At 36.8% G+C, this 21,928-nt stretch overlaps 1 protein-coding gene across 3 annotated transcripts in view; it reads left to right on the plus strand.

Annotated features, from left to right (window-relative positions):
* The window catches only part of LOC107047590 (protein bric-a-brac 2), a 251,942-nt gene that overhangs the window by 60,648 nt on the left and 169,366 nt on the right, over nucleotides 1–21,928 (plus strand). For 2 of the 3 annotated variants that reach the window (XM_015270375.1, XM_015270382.1), the window contains exon 5: nucleotides 6,554–7,655. In XM_015270375.1, the coding sequence (XP_015125861.1) occupies nucleotides 6,684–7,655 (972 nt within the window). In that variant the 5' untranslated portion in view covers nucleotides 6,554–6,683. Of the gene's footprint in view, nucleotides 1–5,999; nucleotides 7,656–21,928 lie in introns of those variants that run through there. The other variant, XM_015270379.1, reaches the window with a different exon arrangement.

Here is a 21,928-nt window from a genome sequence, read left to right on the forward strand (position 1 = left end):
GGGGGGGGGGGGGGCTCTATGCTAGTTTCTGTGCTACCTACATCCTCCTGTATCCAACGTTAACCCCCAACCACCTCCCTGGGCAATGTGAATTCCGTGAACTAATAACTATTCCTCGATACATGTATATTGTCAAGTGTATGCACGTCAGAATTATTTGCTGGGGGGCCATGTGTTTTGGGGATAATTCATAATTTCATTCAATTGCGTGTTGATGAAAGGAATGTAACGGGTCACGACTTTCTTGGAGTTTTTCGGACGAGATTATGTGTTTTTTTTGGGAATTCTTTGAAAATTATGGAACAAATGGGGATGAATTTTCAATGTTGCAGAGTTGGAATTAATTTTAAATTCAATTGTTGATCAAATTTTTTAATTCATCTTGGAAGTTCAAACAAATTGAGTATTTAATGTTGAGTGATTAACGATATTTAATAATATTTAATAATAATAATGGTGATGATGATAATAATAATAATTCAATCGCCGATTTCTTATTTCTATTTGATTTTATTTTTATTTTTCATTTTTGAAATTGTTTGACAATTATGTAACAAATGCATTTGAATTTCCAATTTCGCAAATTTGAAGTCAATTTTCGATAAAATTGTACACTGAGTTTTTCATTCATTTTGAAATTAAAAAAAGAAAATTATTGAGGGATTATGGATTTGGACTTTTCAATTTCATTGAATAATCCATAACTCAATATATATGAAATTGTATATAGACAAGTATATGTACGTCAGAATTATTGTGTTTGGAAATGATTCATAATTCAATTCAATTGCTGCGAATAAACGAAATGTCAACCAGGTCGCGCTTTTGTTTCTGGTTTTTTCGTATCATATTTGATGGGGGCGGGGAGGGAGGGATTTTTTATTTTTAGGTAGAGGAAAGTATATTCAAACGTAATGGCGGAGTCAAATAGAGGAACGGGGGAGGATTTAATATTTAAGCATCGCGGAATTTCATTCGTGAAATGTTAATTGTCTCGTCCTCGTTTTCCAGTCTCCTTACTCCCCTGGCTTACCTCCTTTTGTGATGGATGTCTAGACTCGATATACATTTTCAAATATTATTTTCATTGTTTTTAGGCAGAAATAGATTCGAGTCTTGGAATTTGTGGGAGGGGGGGAATTTTTTATAGAAGTTCATCCCTTCTATTCTCCGTTATTCATTACGGATTGGAAATTCGGTTGAAATTTCACGGAAATTTGATCCTAGTTATCGCGATGGAAGATTGATGCATTAGAATGGCGCATCAAGAATTATTTCGCGATTATTTTGGAATTCGTCTACTACTTTTGATTTAGCACCGAAATACCCCTGAGGTTGTGTAATGAAATAGGGGAAAAAGGAGATATGAGTGAAGTAAACGACTATCGTGAGGTGAGAAGACACTTGCATATTTCTTAAACGTCAACTCTTCACACGAGAATAGAAATCTTTCACCCCCAATTCACGATTTAATGAATCAAGTCCCGACAATTATAACGGCTTAAACTAATTAACAGCGGAATCATTTACGTTGCTTCGTCTGACGGCGAAAATTTGGTACTCACCGCATGTGCATACCAAAGGGGGGTAATATGACTTGGTATTATTCAAATGACAGTCATAATAGAAATGTTTATTGCTCGACTGGGCGATCTATTCAAATCGAACGCAATAATTTGAGAGGTTCAATTTGGAAATTAATCAATAGTTGTAGATTAATTTTCAATGCTATGAATGTGAATTGTTGATCAAATTTCTTACTTATATTGAAAAATTGAGAAAATTTCAATTAAAATTGTCGTGAGCACCTGAAAATTACAATTGCATTGATGTTCCAGAAATTAATCGTTTTGTAAATAACAATATATATAATGGAATACCATTGTTCAGAGGAAATGTCAAGAATAATTTTTAAACAGTGTATAATAACATTAGATCTGAATCAAAATGATGAATATGAATTCAATTCTAGATTGAATTTCTGCTTTATTTTGAAAATTCAACAAAATTGAATTTGTTGAACGATGATGAATATTTCAATTTTGAGTGTTCACAATATAAAAAATCTCACTGATATTCTAAGGATTCACTGTTTTGTCAATAACAAAACTGAAATATCATTAAAATATAATTTAAATTGGTCGCTCAAATTTGTCCAGATTTTTCATTGGAAAGGTCAAGAGTTATATTTCAACAGTGTATAACAACATTAGATCCACACCAAAATTATGAATAGGAATTTAATATAAGATGATCTTGAAAAATAAAAAATTGAACTTTTCTGCGTTGACCAGTCATGAATATTTCAATTGCATCTTAAATTCTCACAGTATTCAATCATTTTAATTGTGTTAAAGACACGAAAACTATAATTTCAATGATATTGCAACAATTAACCGTCTTGTCAATAATAATATATAATGAAATATGGAAATTAGTCGCTTAAATATGTGAAGATTGTTCACTAGAAATGTCAACAGTAGTTTTCCAACGGCGTATAACAACACTAGATCCACACCAAAATCTCGGATAAAAAAAAAAATCACGAGTTTAGTTTTCCAACTGGCCTGACTATATTCTCCTCTTTTCCACTCGTATTTTTTCATCCTAACAGTGCGAAAATCCAGAAAAAGTGCTGGTCCTATTTCAGCTCGCAGTTCCTCCGTGAAATCCCCCCAATTGAGTTGCAGTGTTACCTACCATTTTCAGCACACTGCAATTTTCGTATGAAATGCAAAAACCAATGAAAATTTATTGACGTACGGGAGTCTAGAGGGAGACAGTTTTTGAAAAAAAACTCAAAAACTATTGGGTCGATTCGAACGATTTGCATGTGTTGGATTTTTTATGACGATTCGCATATTTGATCCATTCTGGAGGAAATCACGTTTTTCAGGGGTTTGGGTTTTACATGAAGTTTTTTCGTCGTTGGATAGGAAAATTGAATGATGAATATTGCAAATGGACGTTTAAGCATTTGGAAATTCCCAATATTTCCTTCGATTTTCGTATTTTATAATCAATAATTCAGTAAGAAATTTTATAATTCAAGAAGAAATTCCTTAATTCGCGTTTTTATTCAGACCAAGTGAATACTTTATAAATACAATAAAATGTTTTTTGATTCCAACGAAGTTAGAACCAAGATAATTTAGTCAGTAATTCCTCATTTGTAGGGAATGAATCGTTGATTTCATTTCAATAACGGCCTCATTTAGAATGAATAAATTATTTATCTCAAATAATTGTAACGATTCCCATTGAAATAATTATATGACGTTATCAATTTTCAACTGTTTTCATCTGCCAATTCCGACATGGGGCTCACTAGACCTGTAAATCTTTTGTTTTTTATATATATATCAACATAAAAAATTACCAGTGACGTTAGCGTGTTGACTATATAAAATAACAGTCGAATAGTGCAATTCTATTGGCTGAAATTCGGATGGAAAAAATTCTCAGCGATATTTCACTAGAATTCAGACCCTTTTTTTCTGTGTGTAATTTAAAAATCATTTCCAACTCAGAATCCTACTAATATATTTCCAAATCTAATTCTTCGTTCTGTATTAACCTTCGTTTGATCCCCCAGCGTTTGAAATTTTCCCCGTATATCGAATCACCATGTAGAAATTCTCTATTACCCAGAGTCTTCGTCTAATAGCCAGTTCTGGAGGAAGGAGGGTATGAGGACACAAGATAGGGAAGAATGGGGGGGCACTGGGTCCGTTGAAAATGGTTTTGAGTCCTCGCCCAGTCGTTGGACCCGACCTCCCGAACAGTCAGGGAGGGGAAACTCTACGATCGCCTCTTTGTACCTTAAATTTCATTATCGTTGCTATCTTTGTACTCCAGGACCGTAACATAATGCTGTTATCGTTGAGGCATGCCCGACTGAATAACGTCACTAACATTTGAGTTTCTGCATACGGCGGGTATGGGGCGTCGCATTATATTGTCATAAGTGCAATAACTCAAAATGCCCATCATTTTTTCAATTTGAAGTGAGGGGATAACGAAATGCAAGAAGTAGGCAATAGTGCAATTTCAATCAAGTTCAACCCATACTGTTAAAAGAATTTGAAAGGAATCCGTTGAAAGTTCCAGGGAATTTGGCAATGAATACTCATTTTCACTTGAAAATCCAGATAAATCGGGGAATTTTCGTCTTCCTACCGCAAAAAAATTGGGACTTGATTGAAATTTTCGGAGAAACTCAAAATTCCATTGACTTTTTTGGCTTAAATCGAATTCACGGTCTTTTTAAAAAAATTTATTGAAATTTCCGGTAAGAGTCTTGGAAATTTTTAACATGTAACGTTTCCACTGAAATTTCACGGGATTTTTCATTGAAAATTCATAATTTTATGGAAAAATTTGGGCGAACTGTAAATTTCGGTTGAATTATCCCGGGAAAATTAGGAAAATTCAGGTAAATCGTAGAATTTCCGTCTTCCTGCCTCTAAAAAATGGCAACTTTACTTGAGTTTTTAGCGAAATTTGAAATTTCATTGATTTTTTCCGCTTACATCGAGTTCAAGGTCTTTTTCCGGAAAATTCAGCCAAATTTTTTCAACATTGCACACCCGGAAGAATCAACGAATTAGTAATTTCAAATAGAAAGTTTGATTTGATTTGAATTCATCATTTGAATCAAATCAAACTTTCTATTAGAATCAAATAAACGCTCACACGTTGATAAATTCGTTCTCATCGACATCCACGCGATGATTTCACGTCTAATCGATAAGTCTTCATTTGGGTCAGGGAAACATTCGTTTGTATTTAAAAAATAATTTATTTGATGTCAATGGAAATGCATATAAAAACAAGTGAATTTGAATAAACGTTTTATTATGAGCTATTGGAACAAATCCATTCATTTCATTCGAATAAAATTTATTTATTCAAATGAAAATAAATCCATTTATTTTCATTCCAATAAAAATCGTTTGCCAATCATGTCCCCTTTCCTAATCGTTCTTAACAATTTCAAGGTTTTTTGCTTGAAATTTCATAAGTAACTTAATAACACTGCAGATGCATTAGCAACATTCCATTTGAAGACAATAAATGACACGACTAAATTTCGCAAACAATTGCATAACCCAATACTAGTGTTTTTGCATCACTTGAAATGTTCATCACGTGCTCATTAAAAAAAAGCATAAAAAATACCCTCTTCGATAGAAATTTTTTGAAATTTCATGGAAGATATGATAGTAATTCTCATGAGAGTGACAAATGGTTATGAAATTTCAAGTTTTACGTAGAATTCAAGGGAACTCATGAGTTTTCAGTGGGAGTGAGATGGAAATTTCAAAACTTGATTGAATTTTCAGTGGACCATGAACAAAATGACCTGAAATTTCCATTTTTCCCTGAATTTTCCTGATTTTTCTGAACTTTTACAGTAATTGACCTGAAAAATAAAATATTTTATTGATTTTCAGATCATTCGAACCGAAAATCAACGGAATATGTCATTTTTCAAAGACAAGATGTCCTAAAATTTCAGTGGACCTCTCACACGATAAAAATTTCCGTGGATTTGGCACGGAAAATTCAGCCAAAAATTTTCAACATTCCCCCAAAATTTTCGTCACCCTTCAATTTTTTTCCGCGCCATAAATAGAATCGCAAAAAAATTCAGTAATTTTCCCAATAACATATTCATTTCTTGCCGTTCGCAATAGGCGTCTGGGGGCGGTGTCTTTGGAAGGCGGAGCTTCCCCTCATCGGGTTTTGTACGACGATGCTTTACACGTAGAAGTGGGGAAACCGGCCGCTCACGTCCAGTCACTTCTCCGTCCTCGTCTCTCTCACACAGCTCTGTTTACGAGGCGCGCGCGCGGCTTCTTTCGCGCTATCTCCCCCACTCTCGCTCCCCCTCACCCCCTCCACCCTCCCCCCTTCCCCGGAACATTATGATCGCCTTCCAGCGACGATATCTCGGGTAACCACGCGCGCGGTACCCTCTCAGTCGCGACGCGCTCGTCACGCGCTGCACATCGGTGCTGTCCACGTCGCCCTCGTGTTCGGTTTACTAAACTTTTTTCCATTCCATTTATTTCCATTGGCCAGTCGTAATTTTTATTAATTCACCAAGGATAATCCCTCAACAACGTAATAATCGAATTCAATCGCACGAGGGTGATAGCGAGTCGATAAAAATCGCGATGATAATTCCAACAATCAACTTCGATTGAAAAGAAATAATCAACAAAACAAAACGATAAAATAAACGGTATTAATCGGTGTTAAATAAACTCCAAGGTGACTTAGGTGTTATTTATTATTTCTCATTGCGTATCAGAGACAAGTGCGACTGTTTTCAAATAACATTATTCATTCGTGTGATGTGCTGGATTGGTGCTGTGGGATGACAATGTCACGTGCTATTCTCATTCTCGACCCATCGACCATTGAATATTTAATTCCAACGAGATAAATAACAATTCTAAAAACTATTGATAAATAATCATCGTCAATTATGGACAATTACGGAGGCGCAAACTACATCGAGATTACTGTGAATTTGTGTTTACAGATGAGCGAGTCAAGGTGGTGAATCCCAAGTGCTTGGATATTGTGTGAAAGAACAATAAAAAGACTAAATTAATTTTGCGACAGAGGTGTTACTAAAAGCCGCAAAAACGGAGGAATCAGAGGAATTCAAGATGACGCAGCAGAGCGGCGCCGGTTCACCCCAGCAGTTCTGTTTGCGGTGGAACAATTATCAGACAAATTTAACCAATGTCTTTGATCAATTGCTCCAGAGTGAGTCATTCGTCGACGTGACCCTCGCTTGCGACGGCCACTCGGTGAAAGCTCACAAGATGGTACTGTCAGCATGCTCGCCGTACTTTCAGGCCCTATTCTTTGAGAATCCGTGCACCCACCCTATTGTCATAATGAAGGACATCAAGTGGCCAGAATTGAAGGCAGCTGTTGAATTCATGTACAAGGGTGAGATTAACGTGTCGCAGGAGCAGATTGGGCCTTTGCTGAAGGTGGCTGAATGCCTGAAAATTCGAGGTCTTGCGGATGTCAACAGTGAGCAGGAGCTCGTCTCCCGGCCAAGTATGCTTGACAATATAGCATCATTGGCAAGTGGTTCACAGAATCGGAAGAAACGTCGCAGAGTGTCCGGCGATCGTTCACCAAGTGTCAACAGTCCTGATCAGAACTCCTGCATAATTGACGATCAGGAAGTCATTGGACTGCCCGATGTTCACAATCTCGTTGCATCATCAACACCAAGATCCATTGGTTCACCATCATCAGCGCCAAGTATCTCAGTAACACCGCAAATTAATCTTCAGGAGCTTCCTGTCTCGTTGCCATTACCACCACCACCAACATCAAGCCAAAGCGCTCACTCTGTTGGACACCACGTGACTAGCCACGTGACATCTGGTGGTCATCCCAGTGTCAATCATCTTGGACAGCATGTCCAGGGATTGACGGTGCAGCAGCATCAGGCACAGGCACAACAGGCCGCTGCTGCGGCGCAGCATCAGGCACAGCAGGCACAGCAGCAGGCTGCTGCTGCACAGCATCATCAACAGGCGGTTGGTAATCAGTCGACGCCGGTTGATGATTTGGAGATTAAACCCGGAATTGCGGAGATGATTCGGGAGGAGGAAAGGGTGAGTACTGTTGCTAATTTCAATTGTTTACAAATTTGTCCTTCTGCGGATGATTTTGCTGTCGGCACAGCAATTCTAGGGGTCACAGGATGGGGGGAAGAATCTCCATTGCATTGCATTCTCCAGTATTTCGATATTTCGAATGTTTGAGGCGTTCCCTTTAGGGCGACCATTATGGAAGGTTCTGAACACGAAGGGAACATAAAAATAATGTATCGTCAACTGTTAGTTATTTTTTTCAATCTTTAAAAAGGATTGAATTACACTAGTTAGCATTCGTGAAATTTGGCTGCATACTGCAGTCGTTCGTCCGCGTTTCCTCAAATTGAGGAATGTGTTAATAATGGTTGATAAAACCTAATTTCAGTATTAGTTATTGAAAAAGAAGAATGCATCAAACTTAGAACATAGTCAAGTCTTTACCTAATACCGAAGGATGTTCTAACATGAGATGTTAACAAAGTAGTCCTTCGAATCGTTTTGCTGTCATCACATCAATTCTAGGGGTCACAGGATGGAACATTTTGAATGTTCAAGGCATTGCTCATTAGGGCGACGTTTATGAAAAGTTGTGAAGACGAACGGGACATAAAAATAATATATCTTCCACTATTAGTTATTCTTTTCAATCTTAAAAAACGGAATTACACTCTGCAGAAGAGAACATTGATCATTAGCATTCTTCACGAGGATGAGGGGTTAAATTTGGCTGTGCACCGCAGTCGTTCGTCCTCTCTTTTCCTCAAATTGTGGAATATGTTAATAATAATCAATAAAAATTATTGGAAAAGAAAAATTCATTACTTAGAACATAATCAAGGCTTTACCTAGCGCCGATCGATGTTCAGGCACTTACAGAATCCAGAATGAACAATTTTAACATTAGAAGTAAAAATATTGAACATTCTGCATAACCTCAAGACCAAAACAAACAATTCGAAGCCTAACTCCATCAATTTCTATGGATTCTTTGTTTTCACTTGTTGGTTTCAAAGATGACGCTGAAACTAGCGAAAGATTCGACAGCAGAAGATCTATTTTAGGCGAATCTAGGGGTGTACAAATGTTTTTATGTAATGTATAAACTCTTTCGTACTTGAAAAACATTTGTACATATGATTGTTTGACTCTCCTACACTTAAATATCCCCTAAATCGAATTTTCCACTGACGAATGTTCTGTTAGTTTCAGCTTCATGTTTCAAAGTTAAAAGTAAAGGTGTGAATCTTGCTCTTGGGTTCAGTATAAATTGAAGCTATCGATCAAAGGGGCAACACCATGCTACAGGCATGAAACGATAGGTGTACAAACTGACGGTTCATCTGCATGCGTTGAGGACACAATGCATCTACACAGCATCCACAATACCCTGAAATGAACGAACGAGAAACAGAAAGAATGTGCGTTTGAGGGTGGGGTGGGAGCGAAAAATTCAATCTTCCCTCGCATTATCCTTTTTGGCAATAACGCCATAGTGTATCTGGGGGGGTGGCATCTCGTTCGTCTGTCTGTCTTTCTCGATGCCCAGGGAATTCAGAGACGTGTAACTGTGGAGGTGGCATGGGACAAGGGCGAAACAAGAGACAAACCCATATATTTGGGGGCGAGAGGGAGGGAGGGGGAGGGTTAAATGTGTATGTTGGGGTACGAGGGGTGGAAAGAAAGGGTTGCAGAACAGTAAATCCTCAATCGTTGTAACCGAACAGGCCATCCATCCTGATACACCGGATGTGACTACATATTTCCTTCGTTCCGTTTAAATTAGTTCTTTCTTTCTCTTCCTTTCTTTTTCATTTTTTTTTTTTTCGTTGAATCTGCAGTCTTGATTGTGTTTTCGAGTCCATATCGCGGATGAAATGCCGGACCGTATGGCTCGGGGGGATACGAGTGAAAATTCAGCAGTAAAAGTCTTATCTCGCAGGCAATGAGTCAAAACTCGTGGAGAATAAAAACATACGAGAGCTGTGCGGGATGCGGGCAGATTGAAGCACTTGATCTATCCATATCCCTATATTTTTGGGGGAATTTTATTGAATGGGGGAGTTTGTAGAAATTGGTGATTCAGAGGTGACGTCATTTGAGTCGTTCTTTTTCAATGATCAGTAGAGGTTTAGTAATGAGTGTAGTGTTCGGGCTTCGGGAGGGGACGACAATGTCTGGAAGGACGTCAGGATGAAATTGGTACCCTTGCGACAGGCCGAGCATTTTTATTATCCACCTTTTCTCCTATTTTCTGATGGTGATGATCGGTTACACATTCAACACTCGAATCTTTTCTCTCTTCCTCGTATTAGGAGGTACTCCGGTCTATTTTTGAGGTCCCTGTGCTTCTTTTGGAGGGTGTAATAGTATGTTGTTTAAATATTTCGGTAATGGGCTTTACCGGGAAGAGGTTAACAATTTAATAGCAATTCTTGTTAGCGAAGTATTAGTCGTAAGATTGAAATTTAGTTGGCGGAATGAAGATTGAATCGTTGGGGTACATTGAATTTGAGTTAGGCTTTCCAAGTATCTTTTTTGTCATTCCGGCCCTAGGCAGAGATTCACGGACGCGGAGCGAAACGTACTGTGTAGAGTCAAACTGAGATTTCAATAATAATAATAATTCTTAAAGTGCTGAAAGTACTCCAAAGTGTTTTTTTTTCCATAATCTAGTAGTAATTTTTAATAATTGCAATTTTTTAATTATTTCATCAATCTTCTTTTAAAAGTAAACTTTCTAATTTGTTTTCATATTTTTAAAATGGTTTCTAATGGTTCAATATCAATACGCAAAGTTTAAATAATAAAACCATTGTAAAATGTCCGGAAATTGAGGGTCAAATGGGGCTCAAATGATAGCTTTTTTCGATTTTCGCCTCTTTAGATGCAGCATTTCATTGGAGAAAAAATGGTCAAAGTACTTGGATATCCTTAAGCGATACAGACATAAAATTTCACAAATTACTCAATTTTATTGAACACAAATACAATTTGAATTTCCAATTAATTGAAAATTGAGAACAATCGAAATTTCAATGAATTATTTTCGTTGAATTCGCGAAGGACACACGGCATAATAAATTATTATTTCATTCTTCAGTCCACCTCACACATTCACACAATGAATCTTGACCCACTTTTAGCTCCGTAGATTTTCAACTATTCGCTAGAACAAACGTATGTGTGTATACATTGAAAACCCGTGTACACTGAAACGAAAATTTCCCCGTTATCTCACAACACCTCTCCAAACGTGCTAATTCGTCGGAGGGGTATTTAATTGCATTTGTACGACGTAGTGACACTGTCTGGGATGCGCCCGTTAAATATATATAATTTAAATTTGCATTAAAATCGGTAAATATGACAAATTACGTTTGGAATACGAATAAAGAGTGTCTGGAGGAGACATTAAGTTTAATGAATACTGAATGGACATAAAAATTACAGTTTCAGTGTATTTTTTCCCCCTATTTTTTATGGCCATTCGCGATATTTCTATAATCAACTGAAATTACTCGGACGTCAAAAATTTTATTGCCATTGCAAATGAATTATCTTTTTTTTCTCTCTCTCTCTCTGATAAAATCGTTCTTTTGCATGGGAAATAGTCTGGAGAATTCATTAGTTACGTTGACTCGTCAATAAAAGATGGCACATCAATACAAATTGTTCAAAATTTATCCTTCCAACATTGAAATCGATCGATGTAATGCTTCCGCGAGCGGAAACTCGATACCCGAAGGGAATTGGCCGAGGTCACTTAGCGAGTCTTCGGTCCCTGACTGTGTCCGACCCTTTTACCAACGGCCAGGGGCAGGAGGGGGAGCGGCCGCGCACGATAAAAGATGCAAACCCGTCGGAAGCAACTGGGAACATGGGGGGAGGGCATTCGTTTCGCAAGGAGAATCGGTAAAAAATTCAGTAAACGACAGTCAAAAGGACTTTTGATCGGCCTGCGTGGTACGTGTGGGGAGGGGCGCAGGGGTGGGGGGCAGATTCGAAGAGGGAATCCCTGGCTGTGTGTGCGGTGTAATTCCAAAAACCATAACGCGCTCACGCAAAGAATCAGGGATGTCCGAGGTCAGTACCCAGTTGACCAGAGCGAGCATCATGGCACGCGACGTATTATCGTTGTGTATCATTCGCTCAGAAGTTTGGATTTGCTGGGGGAAGCCGGGGGGAGTTAATTTGTTTTCATGTTACAATGTCAAATGTTGTTTGAATATATTGGATTTCATGGAACGAAATAGTATTCAAAAATCAATCTCTACGCAACTCGACACATCTCAGTGTCACCCTGTAAACTGTGTTTATATTACGGGGCGAGCGCATGGCAGGTGACTACGAATCTTCAGAACAAAACATAGAATAAAGAACAAAGGGAAAACACGTTCCATGTGGCCCGATGTAGTAGCCCTCATTTTGCTGAAGTCAGTGACAGAATACCAATGCACAGAGTTTTTATCCCAAATCTATCTATAATTTTCAATAGAATAAACTAATCTCGGTAATTATTTTTATTTATCTCCTGGTGGAAATAAATATTCAATTCATTCAGCTAGAATTTTTCAAGTTTTTCCGAAATAATTCAATTTATCTGGATTGGTAATTGAATTCAAGTAAATATGCACGGGAATTGGATTAGAATTTTAGTTGGGCGGACGAGAATCAAACGGATGTTATTAAATTCGGATGAATTTCAATTGGAGAACTATTTTTTTCAGTTTTTCTTTGAGAGACACATAAAATGGATACAAGGGAGCGTTGCATGAATTTCTAAAGCTTTTATTTGAAGAAAAAAACAGGCGGAATTAGGTGCTTAACGTTGCAATGTCAAACGTCATTGAATAAAATAATCTCGTCATTATTTTTCTTTCATCCTCCACGGACGGAAATAAATGTTCATCTCATTCAAATAGAATTTTCAACTTTATCTGGAATAATTCAATTTATTTGGATTGAAACTTGAATTCAACTAAATACGAGAATTCACGGCAGTTAAATCGAAATTTATTTGAGGAGACGAGAGAAAAACCGATATAATTGAGTTCGGATGAATTTTAATTGGATAACAATTCTTTTAGTTTTTCCCGGGGAGTCACATGAAATGGAAGCGAAGGATCGTTGTATGAAGTTCCAAAGTTGTTATTTGAAAGGGAAAAACAGGCGGAATTAGTTTCTTAACGTTGCAATGTCAAGTGCCATTTGAATAAAATAATCTCGTCACTATTTTCCTTTCATCCTCGCCGGACGGAAATAAATGTTCATCTCATTCAAATAGAATTTTCAATTTTATCCAGACTAATTCAATTTATTTTGATTGAATTCAACTAAATATTCATGGGAGTTAAATCAGAATTTTATTTGGGGAAACGATCTGTTGTTAGGCTTTTCCAGAGAGTCATATGAAATGGAAACAACAGACCTTTAAAAGGGGAAAACAGGCAGAATTGGTGTTTTAAGATTGCAATGTCTAGTGTCATTTGAATAAAATGATCTCGTCACTATTTTTCTTCCATCCCCCACGGACAGAAATAAATATTCATCTCACTCAAATAGAATTTTTAACTCTATCCAGAATAATTCAATTTATTTGGATTGAAAATTGAATTCAACTAAATATTCACGGAAGTTGAAACAGAATTTTATTTGGGTCGACGAGAAAACAAAACGGATATAATTGAATTCTGACGAATTTTAATTGGAGAACTATGTTTTTAGTTTATCCCAGACGGGCACGTAAAATAGGAAAAAGGACCGTTGTATGAAGGCGGAATTAGTTTTTTAATATTGCAGCGTCAAATATCATTTGAATAAAATAATCTTGTCAGTTCATCCCCCACAGCATCTAGATGGCAATAAATATTCACCTCAACTCATTTTATTCATTCAATTTATTTGGATTGATAATTGAATTCAACTAAATATTCACGTGAATTAAATCAGAATTTTATTTAGGTAGACGAGAGAGAAAAACGAATATAATTAAATTCGGATGAATTTTAATTGGAGAACTATTTTTTTTTGTTTCTCCCTGGAAGTCACATGAAATAGTGGAAAGGGGGAGGACGTTGATTGCAACATTCAACAAGACCTAATTAAAATGATTTCCAGTGAATGCCGATTGAAAAAAAAATATATCACCAGCATTGACGAATGTATTTATGCTTCATTTTTTTTCCGTTGAATTGTGATGGATTTTCGGATTTTTCCATTTGCAAAAGTCGCGTTTCAGTGGATAAAACCTCTCATGGTAAATCAGAAATTATCTCATCCACTGCCTTTTCCCATCGAGTCACGCATAAATACAGTGCCCCGCAGTGTCGTTGAATCCAAGCTTTTGCGCTCTATCCACTGCGTTGTGAGGAGGAATGATGCGTTTTACTCCGGGATATTCTCTCTCTTACTCCCGTGTTTTGGCGCATCCCGAAAGCCAGGAACGCCGCGTAGATGTATAATACGTTAGCCGTACGTGACGCTGGAACTTGATGGACGGATGACCAGACCATTCCGCAGATTGCTCCGCTCTCGATCCCACCGGAAGGAGATTTATACCTCCCGTCGTTATCTGTCGCTCGCGCCAACGTTCGCGGGAGTTACCCCCCTCCCCCTTCTGTCTATCCCCCACCCCCAGTGTGCCCGCACTGTCCTAATGTTCTCGGGTTCAAACCCTTGGCCAATAACCGATCGAAGCGGGCTTTTGGTTTATTCATTCATTCGATTTAGAGAAACAACTGAAATTATTATTTTTTTAATTCAAGGTGAAAAGAAAATTCGATGAATTGATCTTGAATTTAATTCAAATTCACAACTGTGAAAATTCATATTCTGTTGGAAAAAATTGAAATTTCGTGGACAGTGCTGTTGTAATTTTCTGGATATTAAATGCGATTTAGAGGGGGGAAAATAATGAAATTTCGAGTTACACTGGAAATTCAATGAAATTCCAGGGGCGTAAACCAATCAAAATTATTGGAAATTGTGGAAATTCAGGGAATTGTCGTTCTGAATTTTTGATCATAAAGAGTTTGATCTTGAGTTAAATTTACAACATTGAAACTTCAAATGTGGCTCTTGTACTGTCAGATGTAACTGAGTTCAGTAGTAATTCTCGCGAAAAATCGTAAACCTTCCAATTGTTTAAGCTGAAGAAGACGAGAATTTCCCAAATTACTTGAAATTTTGGTCAGAACATGAATATTCAGTACAAATAACGCAGATTTTTCAATGAATTGAAAATTCGAGAATATATTTACCTGAATTTTCCAGCTTTTAATCCATTCTTATGGAATAATTCGACTGAAATTTGCAGCATCCATTGATTTCTTCATTAAATTGTTAATTTTCAATGACGAAATTCCCTGAATTTTTTTGGGACTGCCACTTCATGAAAATTTTCAAGAACTTAAATTTCCAAAAATTGCAAAAAATTTCCGTAAAAAATTTCAATAAAATAAATTTCGATTTTTTTCAACACATGGCATTTGTAACCCATCGAATTCGCACTAAAGTGGCGAGGGGCGGGAGGGGGTATGGCCGAAAAGGGGGCTCGATATCCCACCGAGCGTAGCGTCCGGACAAATTAGATTCGGTGACTGTCACAAAAACGCTCGGGATGATATGAAAGTCGAACCTATACCCGGTTGCACCGATAGAAATTAAATTCGAGAATATTCGATTATGATTCTACCCCCCCACCCCCTCTCCTACCATCCCCCCCTTCCATTCCTCTTGTCAATAAAAATCCCCGAGTCACCGGACTCCAATCGCGATGAATTTTTTTTTACTCTTTTTTTTTGTAAATTGGAATCTCATCGCTACAAAATTTTATTATAAATCCGATGTGGAATATGATGAAGTAGGCGAATTGCCGTGATAATTTTGCAGGGGGTGGGACGGGAGGGAAGAATGAAAATGACGAGCCCAGGGGAGTGCAGTAATTTGCATGGGCAAATTGAGGAAAAAAAATCAATATTTGTTTTCATTTTTGTTTTGAGAAGATGTGGGATAAATTTGCATCAGAAAAATCATAAATTCAATCAATAACATAATTTTGAAATTTCCAGTACACTTTTATTTTTTCTGAAACATCGACCGTTCCGAAAAATATCTTGAAATAATATCTGATACGCGACTAGTCGTCTAAATTAACACGAGAAAAATTATAAATTCAATTAATAACATAATTTCACAATTCCCAGTAACAATTTTCTTTTCAATTAAGCAGACACTTTTATTTTTTCTGAAACATGGACTGTTCTGCAAAAATTCTTAAAATAATTTCTGATACTTCGGTGGTGTTCAGCTGTGAGAAAAGTTAAATGCGAGTAAGTACGTACCTGGCACGCGATACTGAAATATTCTACCCTCCCAAAACATGAGGAAGGTTGGAAAAATAAGAAGAAAAAGGTTACATTGTAAAGTTGCATTCGATGCTTTTCAGTTAAAAGATTCGACTGATTTGAGAACAAGGGGAAGACGAAGACTATGTATGTGGGGTTTATAAAGCTCTGAGTGAAACGTAACAAGAAGATGAAACGACGTTACATTACGTCCGACGTATCAACAGAGTACAGTAGTAGATGGCGGCCCATTGTCTGGACTACGAATTAATCTCAGGATCGATATTGCTAGTTTTCTGCGTTTATATATACAAAACTATATACGTATGTATTATTTTATGTGTACAACGGGATGACTCGCGAAAAATAAATCGCAGCCAATGCTCGTGTATTCCCCATACTCCCTCAATAGTAATATATCTCGGGAAAAGTTCTCATTCTTCGTCTGAGAGGAAGAAACCAATTGAAAAATGTCTTCTAAAATTTATCGTTACTGAATTTTATTATTTTCTTCGATTGTATTTCATCTCCACATTTATGTGTCTTCGGAAAATTTCGATAGTAAAAATGAAATTCAACAAAATTTACTGTTGAGAACATTCCTTTTAAGATTAGAGCATTATGAAAATTCACATTTTTCGAATGTAAATAATTTGAGAGGTAAAGTGAAGTTGCCGGATGTTTTTTTAAAAGAAAAAAATCCGAGAAAAGAATGTCACTCACTCAAAAAACTAGAAAAATAAAAAACAAGATTTAAGTTATAAAATAACTTGAGAATAACAGAATAAAATTCCTACCTTTTTTCCATTTCCACGGTATTTTCGCAAGCTTCAAAATGAGACCTGATTCATCCAAATGGTATCACTTGCAGTTTCATTAAATAATTTTCTTCAACATTAACATTGTCCTCTCCGTGAAAATGACGAATAAATGCAATTGCCCCAACAAAATCTAATACCAGAAATTGCTGTCACGATTTCCAGCGACAAAAGTCGAAGACGAGATGAACAGAAAAAGAATACGAAATTAAGGGAACTGACACTCAAGAAAATAATATCAGTGATCCAAAAAACTACAAGAATAGCAAAGAAACTATTTAAATGATAAAATAACTTGAGAATGTAAAATTTCTAGATTTTTCAAATTTCCACTATATTTTCTCCAGCTTTAACAGCCAAATCGTATCATTTATAATTTTGTTCAACATTAAAATTGTCCTCCCTCTCCAAATGACGAATATAATCCAATTGCCCCAACAAAATCCAGTACAAGAAAATTTCTCTATCGATTACCAGTGATAAAAGTCCAAGACGAGATGAACAAAAAAAAGAGTACGAAAATAAGGGAACTGACGCCCGAGAAAAGGGTGGTGGATTGCATTAACCGAGATTGCTGACGATAAAATGAAAATAATGCAAAACGACGGGGGGAAGTGGAGTATTGAAGCGTGGGAAGGAGAGAAGCTTCGCGGGGGTTGAAATTAGTGATGGGGGGGGCGGGGAGGGGTTGAAATAGAAGCGGAAAAAAAAGTTGAGGAGAGAGAGGTGGATAAAGGCGACGAAAAACAGATGAAGATAAAGTGCACAAGGAGAATAACGAGGAGTGGGGGTAAAGTAGGTTCTTGTGAGGGTGGAAGGGGGTGAGAAAGAGGCGCCTCGGTGTGCCTCAGACCCTCTCTGTTGCTCATCGAGGCTGAACTACGGGTGTAAACGCCGCAGACACTGGGCGCCATTCGTGGGAGTGAGAGCAAGACGAGGGAAGAGGCAATGAGAAAATCCGGGGAGAGGTTGAAGATAGAAAGGGAAACGGGTGGGATAGGCGCCAGGAGTCGTTGGTAATTGCATTAAAACTTGTTCTGTGCAAAAACAGAACCCTCCCTCGAAAACGTGTTTCCGTTTCGTAGTACTCATAGTAGGTATTAACAGACAAAATGAAAAATATGGGTAGTTTTCGGTGTGAAGGGAATTCATTTGGATTTAAAAAAATGTATTGAGGATATGCTGAGATGAAAATGGTTGATAGTTTTTTTTATGTAGGAAATTCATTCAATCAACTCCGTGAATTCGGGATAATTCAGTGGAAAAATGGACTGCTGTCTTAAATTAAGACACTTTTGTCGTTTTTTAAGACTTGTGTCCCCAAATTTTAGGCATTTGTAGTCCCGATTGAGACGTTGAGACGTGCATTCTGGACATTCTATGTGGCTTACTCGGGAATTTTTTGTTTTGAACTTACGATGTCTCATTTGTTTTTGCAAATACGAAATTTCATGGAAAATATGGCAGTAATTCTCATGAGTGACTTTGAATCCGATTCAGGGGAAGAATGTTTATGGAATTTCAAGTTTTATGTAAAAGTCATGGAAATTTATGGGTTTTCAGTGGGAGTGAGATGGAAATTACATTACTTTATTAAATTTTTAATAGAATATGAATATTCAGAAACAAAATGACACGAATATTTAATTTTTCCCTGAATTTTCCAGATTTTTCGGTATTTTCTCGAAATAATTGAACAAAAAATCAATGGAATATTTAATTTTTCAATGAAAAGATTGCCTGATATTTCAGTAAAAATTAAATATGATAAAAATTTCCGGGATTTAACACGGAATGTTCAAACGAAAATTCTTAACAGTGCATGTGGCAGGAAAAAAGCCAATCATTTTTTCACTGATAATTTTGGTTACGCTAAAAATAGGGTTCATGAATCAGAATTTGCACGGAATTAGAGAAATAAGGTTAAAAGAACTTTTCTAATCAAAAATTCCGATGAAAAATATTGTCCCTTAAAATAATATTCAAGATTTTTTTCCCCTTCTGATCTTGCAATGATACTATGTTTGAATTCGCTCGACAATTTCCCCCAATAAATTCTGAACATCAACAACAAATTGTAACAAATTGAAAGAAAATGAGTGTCACCAAAAACATCTTATTTTAAGTCACTCAAAACCTCTTGAAGCCACTAGTTTTCCCAGTATTATCAGATATATCTCTACACTGAAGCCTCCTATTCTCCATTCTATCAACTCCCGATACATATCCCCCGGAATCGAAACTCCATGAATAAGTAAATCGAAAAGTAATCGAATCAAAGTTTTCTGTGCAAAAATTTTTCGTGTTTACGTGGGTATAAGAGAGGCAGTTCGGTGCATTAACGTTTCATTGCCTTTCTCCCCTCTTCCTCTCTCTCTCTCTCTCTCCCAACTTGATGCCCACCCTTCTGCTCTTTTTGCCCATACACACGACGCATCGATCGTTACGGAACTTTGGACGGGCGCTCGTCGAGTGTCTGATGAGGAGAACCTCCACGGAGGAGAGAGAGAGCTGAAGCGAGAGGAAAGAAGAGGCCGAAGAAAGTGCATGAAGGATGGTTGGGAGAAGAAGACAGCGCGATGGGCAACTCGCATCCAACGGAGATGAAAATAATGCAGGGGGGCAGAGCGGCGCGGGGGGAAAGGGGGGGGTCGAAGAGTGGGAGAAAGAGTAAGTTGACTCTGCATTATTTAAACGGCGTCCTAGCACCCGTAACACGTGTTCTTTTGAAGTCTCTCGCACCCTTCAAATATTCAGGCTGACGTCACCGCCGTCATATTCCCTCTCTGTTCATTTTTTTTCTCCTCTCTCTGGTCTCCTTTGTCGTTTTCTTCGTTTCTTTTTTTAATGTCTCGTTGGCCACCCTGCTGCCGATAGCCCGTCTGTGCTCATCTGGACTTCTCACCTGAGTATCGATATCCTTATTGATAGGTTTTTAGGTTACCGGAGACTTGTCTCCCGGAAAATTGTTCCCTAAAAAAATTTTCCCCGAAACAGTGCTCACCGTATTATTTCACGTACTTTATTTTCATTTTTATTTTATGCTTGATTTGTTCACGGGAAATCGTTTTCTGGAAAGTTGATCCCCGGAAAACAGAAATTTCTCAAAAAAATTGTGACAAATAGCCCCAAAATGAAGAAAAACTTTATTGAAAAAATTAACAATTATATATGAACGTAAAACTTCAAAGTCGCAGACATTATAACAGCAAATACAAGAATCTGTGAATATCCACTGTTAGACATTTTTGGAAATTTAATGGAAAATATGATAGTAATTCTCATAAGAGTGACATTGAATGAGATTTAAGGGAAAAACGGTTATGAAATTTCTAGTTTTAAGTGGCAGTGAGATGAGAATTTCACAACTTGATTGAATTTTCAGTGAAGCATGAATTTTCAATTTTTCCCTGAAATTTCCTGATTTTTCTGAATTTTCATACAATAATTGAACTGAAAAATCAAGTATTCTATACATTTTTAGATCATTCGTACAGGAAATCAATGGAATAATTGATTTTTCAATGACAAGATCGCCTGAAATTTGAGTGGAACTTGAACATGATAAAAATTTCCGGAATTTGGCACGAAAAATTGAGACGAAAATTTTTAACAGTGCAGGTCAAAATTGAATTGAACAACGTCCACTTGTTAAACATAAATCAAACAAACAAAATGAGAATGATTGGAAATTCAGAATGACAGAATGTTGGCAATGATTTCCAGATACTTATCAATATCGTTGCTAAAATAAAATAAAGTATGACAAATATGGGGAACGATGTTCCTGGGAACAGATTTTTAAACTCTAAAATCGCAGGACAAGAGATAATTATTCTCAGCTGATGCTGAACTAATAAAAATAAACGAAACATCAGTGATTTGTTGGTGCGAATATATCATAGCGTTTATAACACTCGAACATATAAATACACTGGGTTAAAACTTGCGTCACGTATATCTCCGAGGTATACCGAGTATAGAGGAAGGCAAACCAAGTCCTTTATTATTTAACACTCGAGAGTCTCAAACGAAACGTCTGAATAGGCCATTCAGTGGATCTTTCTAAGGGAGCACCGTTAAGTTATTCTGTGGATATAATTGACGCTGGGTCACATAGCCCACAAGACGCTGCCTCGTGAGAGTTTGCACCGGGTATTTTATAAAGTCTTGACATCTTTTTATTGCGGGAGATATATTGAGGTGAGTGGAATAGGCGAATGGTCTTCACAACTCGGCAGAAATCGTTTTGAATTTGTTTTTTGGGGGAGATTTAAGCTGACTGAGAGATTCTTTGAACTACCTGGCCTTAAATTGAATTCACATTCCCAACATTGCGAAGTTGAATGCAGCTATCATTGAAATTCTGAAAAATTTTGAACAGTGCAGTTCTAAAATGGAAAAGAAATTCTCTCTTCTTGAAAAAAAAAACTCGAAAATTCGAGTAACTGTTTTTCTGAATTTTCAATCGATTTCAAATTCAGTTGAATGTGTTATTTAATTCTCATAATAACACGTATTCCTCAAATACGAGTTGAAACGAAGTTCTGAAATTCAACAATAAATATTGAAAGAAGACGGTCAAAGTACTTGAATAACCTCAAGTGAAATTTGAATGGCTTCTTTACCAAAACTTCAATAACAATTTGAATATCAGCTGGACAAATGATAAAACTGTTTGAATTCCACAGTAATTCACTAAATTATCGCCTTCAATTCCCTGTTTATCAGAAATTTTAACAATGAATTTGAAAATTCATGAATACATCCATTCCAATTGTGCCAACCTTTGATATTTCATCACATCCGTCCATTATCATTGAAAAAACATCCACCAATGAAGTATTATCGATCGACAGAACGTGGATATTATAATTTATCCTTGTATTCAAATTCTCAACATTGAGACTTCAAATGCCGCTGCACGGAGAAAAATTTTCTAACAAAAAAATTATGTGCTAACACATGAAAATTCTCCAAACAAATGATAATGTCCCAAATAAATTTTCCAGTGCTGCACAATAATTTTTCTGTTGCTAGCACATAAATTTTTCTAGAAAACTTCTCTGCGTATTGCATTCATAAATAAAAAATCCAACAGTGCAGTTCTTAAACGAAGAAATTCTCT

Source organism: Diachasma alloeum, unplaced genomic scaffold, assembly GCF_001412515.2.
Source record: "Diachasma alloeum isolate Michigan unplaced genomic scaffold, Dall2.0 Dall_scaffold_00183, whole genome shotgun sequence".
NCBI lineage: Eukaryota > Metazoa > Arthropoda > Insecta > Hymenoptera > Braconidae > Diachasma > Diachasma alloeum.